This window comes from Gobio gobio, assembly GCF_949357685.1.
Source record: "Gobio gobio genome assembly, chromosome: 20".
NCBI classification, from domain to species: Eukaryota; Metazoa; Chordata; class Actinopteri; order Cypriniformes; family Gobionidae; genus Gobio; species Gobio gobio.
The window spans coordinates 43481746-43492066 of record NC_137113.1 but is presented as its reverse complement, the minus strand read 5'-3'; the positions used below and the strand labels follow the sequence as shown (position 1 = coordinate 43492066).

The 10321-nt window shown below is 35.3% G+C and overlaps 1 protein-coding gene across 1 annotated transcript in view; it reads left to right on the top strand.

Moving 5' to 3' along the window:
• The first annotated feature begins 968 nt into the window (after positions 1-968).
• The window catches only part of LOC307116985 (integrin alpha-X-like), a 29282-nt gene continuing 19929 nt past the window's right edge, over positions 969-10321 (top strand). Inside the window, exons 1-12 of the mRNA XM_079801616.1 lie at positions 969-1086; positions 1753-1873; positions 3877-3980; positions 4363-4433; positions 4733-4844; positions 4965-5092; positions 5299-5441; positions 5731-5881; positions 8199-8349; positions 8472-8545; positions 9455-9563; positions 9644-9780. Of these exons, the coding sequence (XP_079657742.1) occupies positions 1047-1086; positions 1753-1873; positions 3877-3980; positions 4363-4433; positions 4733-4844; positions 4965-5092; positions 5299-5441; positions 5731-5881; positions 8199-8349; positions 8472-8545; positions 9455-9563; positions 9644-9780 (1341 nt within the window). The 5' untranslated portion in view covers positions 969-1046. The remainder of the gene's footprint in view (positions 1087-1752; positions 1874-3876; positions 3981-4362; positions 4434-4732; positions 4845-4964; positions 5093-5298; positions 5442-5730; positions 5882-8198; positions 8350-8471; positions 8546-9454; positions 9564-9643; positions 9781-10321) is intronic.

Genomic DNA, 10321 nt, shown 5'->3' with positions numbered 1-10321 from the left:
ACATAGAAAAAGTCTTAGATCTTTGAGTTCAGCTTATGAAAAATGGGGGCAAAAATAAAAGTGTTGCGTTTATAATTTTCTTCAGTGTATGTCCCCGTTTAAGACTGTGCTCATGAGGATACTCAACGTCTGTGTCAAGAGTCGTCTGTGTGACATTCAGCAGGAGATTCACAGTTATTCACGCTTATAATAATGATCTATAACTTGAGCTGTTAGGTCAGACTTCGAGGGAAATATAATTTTTATGTAATTCGTCTTCCTGGTTTGTCACCGTAAACATAAAGAAAAAGGCTATATTGTGTGTGTGTGGGTATGGAGGGTGGTGGAGTTTTCGAAGCTGCTGTTTCTTTTTTTATCAATAGTTGTTAGGAATGTAAACTAGCCATTTAACTGGCTTGTTTTTAATATGGATCTGTCTAAACAACAGTCATCTTTGACCTCTTGGGTATCACCCATTGTTAAAACAAAGAAACTTCAAGTTGCAGAGAGTCTGCCCAGGTGAAAAAGATGTGCTATTAATGTATTAAAAATGCATTATGTTATATTTGTATTGTACTAAAAACATATTCAAGTACATTTTTAATGCATTTAATAGTACACATTTTTCACATGGGTGAGATCTAAAAGGGGAAGCGACAGAAGCGGTAGTGGCGAGGCTACGTCCGTTACTACTAGGGGGTCACTGGCTCACTCAGGTTGATGGCTAGTCCACCGAATCCATTGAGGCACAAAATAGTTTTTTTGTGGGAAAAAATTAAAAATCCTGGATACAGGACAATAATCGCTCAACTCAATACATGAATAAATACTTATTCTGTGTATTTAATAACTTCTTAATAGTTTTATTTTGAGCATGTATGCTCTGCTTCATCTTTCTTGAATGTGCTAATTTCCTCTTTGTCAAATTGCTGTTCCTCTTTAGTTAGATGCTTCCACCCTTTTTACATCTATGAACCACATATAGGACCACACATCTGATCACTTTCAATTATTGCCTTGACTGTCCCACCTCATGCATCCTCCATATCTACATTTGACAGGTTATAATGGACCAGAACTTCTGTATCAGATTGTGCATCTTTTGTGGTAAGATATTTAATTATTTTCTTATTATTTGTTATTTTCTACACACCATAACTACCTTAATAGCTCTCTATATCCACTCTCTGTAAGCCTTCTTGTGTGGCAAGTCTTAACCCTTTTTGTTCCCTTTTGTACAATTTGAAAGCAGTGAGCAGTGAGGCAATACGATTTTAACTATTAATATGATCTCACCAGGTAAAACTGGATTTACATTCTGCTTATAGTCAAATTTGTTCAAATGTATAGCCGTGTGAAATGCATTAATAATCATCCTGTACACTAATAGATGAATGAATGATTTAAAAATGCATCTGTGAGAATAGCACTGCAAAAAACAACTCATAAATGCACATGACACCTTTTCACATATTTATGCATTTGTTTAAAAAAAAAACAATTACTCTTAAGAGGAAACCGAACAAGCTAAAGATTTTGTCAGGCACAATGACTATATTCACAGTGTAGCATTGAGTTCTTTCTTTTTTAAATGGTTACAAAACATTTTAACATGTTATCTTATTACATAATTGCCTTTAATGCTGCATCACATTGAAATCACTATCAGCTGCTGAAATTGGTAAAATAGCATGTATTTTAGCATGGCTGCAATGCAACAATTATGTAAAGTTACTAATTCAGTCTTTTTTGTATCACTTCTAAACACTTTAGTATCTCAGTCGGTGATGGCTTTTAACATTGATCCTGTTACCTGGAAAACTTTCACTGCACCTTCACCTTCACAGAGCCAAAATGTTGCCTTTGGCTATAAGATAATACAGAAAGATGCGAGGTGAGAGCAATATAACAACTGATAATGAAACCAAAAAGAAAAAAAAACCTGTATGGTTTGGAAAGTCAGTACTCACCACACTGCACTTAGGCCTACTTGAGATAATGAGAAACCTGTGGAGAGCAGTTTTATGAGCATGAAGACTCCTTCACTCTGTAGCTTATTATGGCCACGAGCTGAACACTGGGACAGGAAGAGGTTTCAGTTGGTTTTGTTTATAATTGGCCTTAAGGGGTAAATCTGAAATAGATGCTACTACAATAGACGGAAGTGGAAAACAACTATTAGAAACTAAAAGATTACAGCTTTTGTGCTACATTGCACATAGTGCATAATTTTACTGGTTAATGAAATGTTTACTTAAATGTGTTACTCCTAAACAGTGGGCCAGTCCAAAAGTCCCATATAGTGTATTTTTGAATGCAGCACCCCCTGTTGGCAATCACTGAATTTATAGCATTATAGATTGAGATGAGATGCCATGCTTTATGGGCTGTAAACAGAGAAGGTACCAAGAAAAATACAGAACTGTAAATATACAAATAAAACTTAGTCATAGACATGGACTGTGTTTAAAATGACAAGCATATAACATTATACCTACTATTGCTGCAGTATTATTTGTACAGTCATGTGAAAAAGAAAGGACACTCATCTGGTCTTCAGCAGGTCTTAAAACTAGGTAAATAAAACCTCAGATGAAAAACACCAAATGACATTACACAGTGTCATTATTTATTTAACAAAAATAAAGCCAAAAGGGAAAAGTCACGGGTGACGAACTAAGTACACCCTATGATTTAACTGTTTGTAGAGACACTTTTAGTAACAATGCATTCTCTGTATGATTTCTGTATCAGCCTCTCGCATCTGAGGCCTGTAGAGTCTGAGGTGTAGATTTCTTTTCTGATTTTGGGGTGAATTTGCTGGGATGTCCACTCATGGAAAGATTGGCAACTATCTTGAATATTCCATCTTGAATAATCTTCCTTACTGTAGAATAATGGACTTCAGATTGTTTGGAAATGGCAGTATAACCCTTCTCAGATTGTTGGCAGCAACAATTGCTTCTCTAATGTCTTTCCTCCTTGGCTTTGTGTTAACACACACCTGAAGTCTCCAGACCAGCAAACTGACAAAACTTTTATTGAGGTGATAAAACTTGCTGATGATCAATGAATCAAAGAAATTTGATTAGCAGTACCTGACCATTTCTTACCCTCTTAATTCCTATGCTAACAGTAAGGGTGTACCCAGGTAGTTTGTCACCCATGGCTTTTCCATTTCGGCCTAGATTTTGTTAAGAGGTTAAATAAATAATGACACAGTGTGATATGTCATGTGTTGTTGTTCATCATGTTGTTGATATATGTCACGTGTGGTTGTATTTGCCAAAGTTTAAGACTTTCCAAAGACCAGATGATTTTTATTATGTCCTGATACATAAAACCATAGAATTCAATAGGGCGCCCTTTCTTTTTCATAATAGTGACTGCAAGCATGGAATATTCAGATGATGATATTTGCTAAAATAAAATTACCAGTACCAGTAAGTTTACGGGCATTTCCTCAAAGCCTAAAACACAACACAATGCAGTGCAATGCATAATTCAAATTTAAATGATGAGTAAAACACTTGTAAAAAATCAATACAGAAAATGTCTTTATATGAACACAGTACATTGGATCCTATTTTACGCACTTTTCCCGATGTGTGCAGTATACAAAACATTAGCTTTGTAGTGTTTTTTTTTTTTTCTGCCATTTTTTGTAAAGCTGTATCTGGCTGTATCAAGCTGTATTATTTTTGTATGTGTTATGTTTATGATTGTTTTATTTTTTGTTGTGTATATAAATGACATAACCACAACGCCATTGAATTCTCTCCCATATGGAAATTATAATGTACTATAGTACATGCACATTACCTTTATGGGAACTTTTACAAAATTGTCCGTTAAATTAATAATCTATTTTCTGTATTCTTACCTTTTTTCTGAAAGTCTGATCGTGAGTGATCCTTTAATTCAAATCAGCCGAGATCAAAGAGGATTGATTTATGACTGTTCTGTCGCACAAGGAACCTGCTCATCACTGAAGATTGATGGTATTTGGGGTTTTGTACTACACTTCTTATTGAAATATTATTTTCCACTTTCCAAGTAAAGTATATTCTACAGTAGGGTCAAGGGTAATACTGTATATGAGAGTTGTTTTCTTTATCAACAAATTAACAGTTCTTAAATTTCAGAAAATGATCAACATTAGAAGGTTATATGAGCTGTTTCTATTTCCTGTTACCACATTACCAAAGCTTAGCACATGCAATTTAAAACTCTGATTTAATTTTCTAGTGATAAATAAATATTCCAAATTCAAAGCAATTCAGTTGTGCTGTGTAACATATTTTTTGTTCCCTTTTAAGTTTTTATTATTATTATTATTATTTTATTTATGAAAATGAACAAACTGTCTGTGTGTTAATGAAGTGCCCCCAGAAGCCGTCAACATGTCTCTTGGACTTTCTATGGTTCAAAATCAACAGTCTTCAAAGCTGGCGGTAAGTGGTTCAGAACACCGTTGAGATCAGTTACAGATAAAGTACAAATTATAACTATTCCACATGCAAATCACAGAAGAACATAAGCTCAACACACTCTCATGGAAATGTGTATCTCTTTTATGTTTTGGTCAATTGGTGGCTTATTCAACTTTGAATAATTTGTACGGCCTCTTTTGTACGTTTTCTGCTTATGTCCCACTGACAGGTTTAGAAGGCATGATCTTTTGTGCTCAATATTTGATTAAGTATTCCTTTTAAATAAAGTAAAATGTATGTTTAAATTCCATCTCATTCAGATTTGTGGTCCAACCATTCCAAAGAAATGTGTATCAGTTACCACCTACAATGGCATGTGCTTCATCAGAGAAAACAGTGTGTTTCAACCGCCAATACCGAGCTCTCTGAGAGGTAAATATGATGATCACCAAAGTTTTTTTTTTTTTCAGTCAAAGAAACTTCTCTTTTGATGTAACTTTACTCCAGTTTTAACTAGGCCTACATACACTCTTCTGCTCTCTTCATTTACAGACTGTCCTGGTCAGTTTGACATTGCGTTTCTGTTAGATGGATCTGGGAGTGTGGGGATTAACAATTTTATAATGATGAAGAATTTTGTGATTAACATGATCAAGCGTTTTACTGACCGGGATGGACAGGTAGGAATAGCCTTAAATATCACTTTAGTGATTTTTGATACTGACTGCAGCCAATGTTTTTAAACGCATAATATTTAATTAAATGCATTGAAAATTAATATAAGACCTGAATTTGTTTTTCCATGTATAATTATTTTAGAAAAATATATATAACTGAATGCCATTATAGAGCACATCATGAGGCTTTATCTGTTGTTGGTTTACAGTTTGCCATTGCACAGTACTCCGGCGATTGTACAATTCACTACAATTTCAATCAACTCAAAGACAGCTCATGGGAATCTAAGGTGACAAATATACCATACTTTCGAGGTGGCACTTACACTGCAGCAGCCATCAAAAAACTTGTGTAAGACTTGTTTGTAACTATATAAATTTTAATCATTGTATTTGGGTGGCCCATTTCATATATATTATAATGATGATATGTGCAGTTTAGATGTTAAAATGTAACACATTAGGAGATGTATTATTATTTTTACAATTTCTGGGTAAATAAAGAGAAAAAAGTAAACCACAGTAGCCTATTGTGTTGCTATGAAGTTGTTAAGGTTTTCTGAGTAGTTAATATTACTATATATTATTAGGGTATGTATGTTGGTTACATGATCTCTTCTAAATTTATTTTCAAATACTAGGCATGGGCTATTTACACCATATGGAGGGTCAAGGCCGTCAGCAAAAAAAATCTTGCTTGTTATTACTGATGGAGAGTCAAGTGACTATTGGTTATTGAAAGACGCAGCATTACAGGCAGAGGCAAAGAACATAACACGATTCGCGATCGGGGTAGGCTTTTTCTTCACATATTATGTTTAAATCTCTTACACCAGGGGCCTCATTTATAAACGTTGCGTACGCACAAAAGAAGGCGTACACCGCTCTCTACGCAATAATTGGTATTTATAAAAAGCAAACTTGACGGGAAAATGTGCGGTCCTTCACGCAAGCTCTGACCCACGCACAAAAACGGGTGAAATGAGAAATGGCGACACCGTCGGCAGATGGAAGAAACACGTGAAAGTGTGTGAAACTGTAGACTGTTGTGTAAAAGAAATGGCAGTAGCCTACTGCCTCTCATAAATAACTTGAAGACTTCACAAAGCAAGTATTACAATTAACAGCCACGAACACCCGTTTGATCGACCTGCAGTGTAAAACAAACGAAAATTAGCCTACTACAGAAATGCAAAAAAAAATTAAAAGTGAAATATGTTCTGCAACAATATTGGCATGTTATGCAATTCATCCTCATAAATAATATGGTAAACAGAACGAAATAATGTATAAAACTGATATTCTCGTCAATGTGTCCGTCTGGCGGAGCAGATAGATGCAATTATATAATAATATAATTATTATAATTGTCCATAATTCTGTCCATAATTTATTGCACTACCTTAATCCACTGACATATTCCTCATTTTAGCCTAACATATCATTGTATACCTCTCTCTGTAAAATTCTGTTTATAGTAATAGCCATCTGTATGTTATATTAGCCTACATATCCACCTGTAAATTCTGTTTATAATAACCATCTGTATATTATTCACTGTACATATTCACCTGTAAATTCTGTTTATAGTAATAACCATCTCTCTATTTATAGATATATTTATATATACTCAGTACATATCCATGTCCTGCACTTATGCAAACGTTGTAGGCCTATATCCTGCACTTGCTGCTATTGCACTTCTGGTTAGACCTAAACTGCATTTCGTTGCCTTGTACTTGTACTTGTGTAATGACAATATAGATAGATAGATAGATAGATAGATAGATAGATAGATAGATAGATAGATAGATAGATAGATAGATAGATAGATAGATAGATAGATAGATAGATAGATAGACAGACAGACAGACAGACAGACAGACAGACAGACAGACAGACAGACAGACAGACAGACAGACAGACAGACAGACAGACAGACAGATATAGATAGATAGATAGATAGATAGATAGATAGATAGATAGATAGATAGATAGATAGATAGATAGATAGATAGATAGATAGATAGATAGATAGATAGATAGATAGATGTATTAATTGTCCACTGGGGAAAGTTGTTTTCATAGTAAAACTTTCTTCATCAGCTACGGAATCATGGTATTCATGCATATACCTTTAGTTTGTTTTATTTTCGATAAAATAACATATGACGTATGTCTCAACCATTCAGAAAACTGCAAGACATTACATTTGCACTGAACTATTTCCCATTTCCACTTGGATAATAGGGATAGGGATTAATAGGGATTCCCCAATAATTGCCGCCAGCCTCTCATCAAGAGGGGTCAGCTCCGGTGTCCCCTTTCCCCCACCCGTGGCAGACACACTCTGGCGATGGAGCGCTAGACGCTTTTTTGCCTCGACTTTGATGTCCGACCATTTCTTTTTTATTTCGGCCATGGTCTGAGGTTGTGAGGCTATACAGCATTTACGGCGTCTACAACCTTTTGCACCTCAAGTGCCTTTTTGGCATTAGTAATGCCAAACTGTGCCCTCCAAAAAATATTTTTCTCCTCTTTTCCACCTCACCAACGATAATTTCTACTTCACATTGAGTGAAGTTACGTTTTTTTGATTTCCTCTCTGTGTTTGCCATGATTTCGCAATCAATGAAAATTAACTTGTGGGCGTTTCACGGACTATTAATGGGCAACTATGGGCGTGACATAAAGCCGCAAAAGCTGCGCTACATTTAGAATTGATTGTGATTTATTAAGGGAAAACTGCGTAGGATGTGTGTGCGCACGGTTTTATAAATCCGAATATTTCTGTGCATGCACGTCCTATGTTTCATCCGTACGCCACTTCTGACGCAAATCCTACGCAAAGTTTTATAAATGAGGCCCCAGATCCTTAAATGTTTAATTTTGTCTAGTCAAATTCTTAAATGTTGCAACAGATTATTGAAACCTGGAATGTGTGTATGTCTCTCTCTCTCTCTCTCTCTCTCTCTCTCTCTCTCTCTCTCTCTCTCTCTCTCTCTCTCTCTCTCTCTCTCTCTTGTGTGTGTGTGTCTATATCCATCTATTACCAAATATGCTTTGTAGCATCATTTCTTTTTTAAGGAAACATTATTTTTGTCCCTAGGTTGGCGGGGCTTTTGATTCTCCAAGTGCAAAACAGGAGTTGAATACAATTGCTACTGATCCAGATATTGACCATGTGTTCAAAGTGACAGACTTTAATGCACTGAATAATATTCTTCAAAAGCTAGAAGAAAACATTATTGCCATTGAAGGTAGAACATTAAGAATTAATGTTTATTTCTGCTTTATTTAATAACTGAATTTATTTTGACCAAAAGCTTTAAATGACTGGGAATCAATGATTTATTTGAGTAAATTCTTTAATTTGTTGCAGGAACCCAGACTTCAGGTGATTCCTCCAGAATGGAGTTTGCACAGGATGGATTCAGCGCAGCTTTCACACCATCTGTAAATAAATATACAAATTTACCAGATCCTTAACAATAAACTCTTCAGACCAAGTGAATGATCATAGTATGGTTATACTGTTATATTTTATTTTAAACATATACTTATAATAAACTTTAAATACTGTAAAATGTATTAACCTATAGTCAAAATGGTACCCTTTTATCTTTTTTTGTAATGGTCACAAATTGTTCGTCATGGGCCCACTTTATATTAGGTGGCCTGTACTAACATTTTAATTAATCATTTGATACAATGCACTTATTCTGTACATACATGTTTTACATCGTACTTACAATTTAAAAATTACTTGCATGTAATTACATCTGTAATTAATTTCTGTAGTTACATTCATAATTACACTGTTGACAGTTCCCTTCCCATACCACCACACCTGTCCCTAACTTTACCCTAAAAGGATTAGTTCACTTTTAAATAAACTTTTGCTGATATTTTACTCACCCCCATGTCATCCAAGATGTCCATGTCTTTCTTTCTGCAGTCCAAAAGCAATTAAGGTATTTGATTAAAACATTCCAGGATTTTTCTCCATAAATGAATAAATGAATAAATTATCAGCAAAAGTTTATTTAAAAGTGAACTAATCCTTTAATCTTACCCATACCACCACACCTGTCCCTATCTTTACCCTTAAACTTACCCATCCCACCACACCTGTCCCTAACTTTACCTGTACCCCACTTAAAAATCAGCAAAATCGTTTTGCAATATAGTATGAACACAATAAGTACATTGTCCTTATATTTTGATGCAAGTACATAGTAGTTAAGGCTACGTAATATAAAGTGGGACCTTCGTCATTATACAAAGTGAGGGGTATGAGATCTTGAGATGTTCTGTGTGTATCCAAATCCAGTACAGTTTTGTTTGCTTTGCTTTTTTGTTTAGGGAAGTGTGTTAGTGAGTGCTGTGGGAGCTTTCCAGTGGAAAGGTGGATATCAGGAATACTTTCCAGACGTCCCCTTTCTAACAGGCACTGAGCATGACAGCTATCTAGGTGAGCTTTTTTTTAAACTCTCAAACAGTAAATACAACTCAGAATAAACATGCTATTGACCTATTGCCTTTTGTCTGAAGGTTATTCGATGGCTATTGCAACAGTGTCATGGACCAGCTTTGCTATTCTAGGAGCCCCGAGATACAAGCATAAAGGACAAGTCTTTGTATCACAACTCAAATCCAATCAATATAAACCACCGCTGGACTCTCCCAAGGTTGTTCACTTACATTTTTTTTGTGTCAAAACCATGCGTAAAAACAATATAATTAGCTATGTTTCCATCCAAAGTTGCAAATTTAACCTATGCGCTAAAATTGGAATGTCGCATAAAACATTTGAAAATAAAGCAGCATTTCCATCCCATGTGTTTAAATCAAAACAAACAAAATCATTCAAAACCAAAATCATCACTTCCTGGGAAATTGGCACACTGTGGTGCTTTTTTATATATCTTAAAGGATTTGCATCTCAGCACACAGACAACATGCAATAACACAGTCATGGTGCTGGTGTTTGGGAACGCAATCGTGTGAGACGCTTTTGGGAAGTCATTATATCAAATCATTCTGATGACAGACTTTGGCTCAGACATTTCAGAATTTCAGTTTTTAGATGCCAATTAAATTTGTCCACTGGCTTGTCCAGTTAGCCAATCGCATCCACTGCTGAGGCAAAGTCACATGAGTTCTTTGTGGCAGGGATTTATTCGGTAAATGTGTTTCCATCATAGTTTATGCACACGTCTTATTGTATAA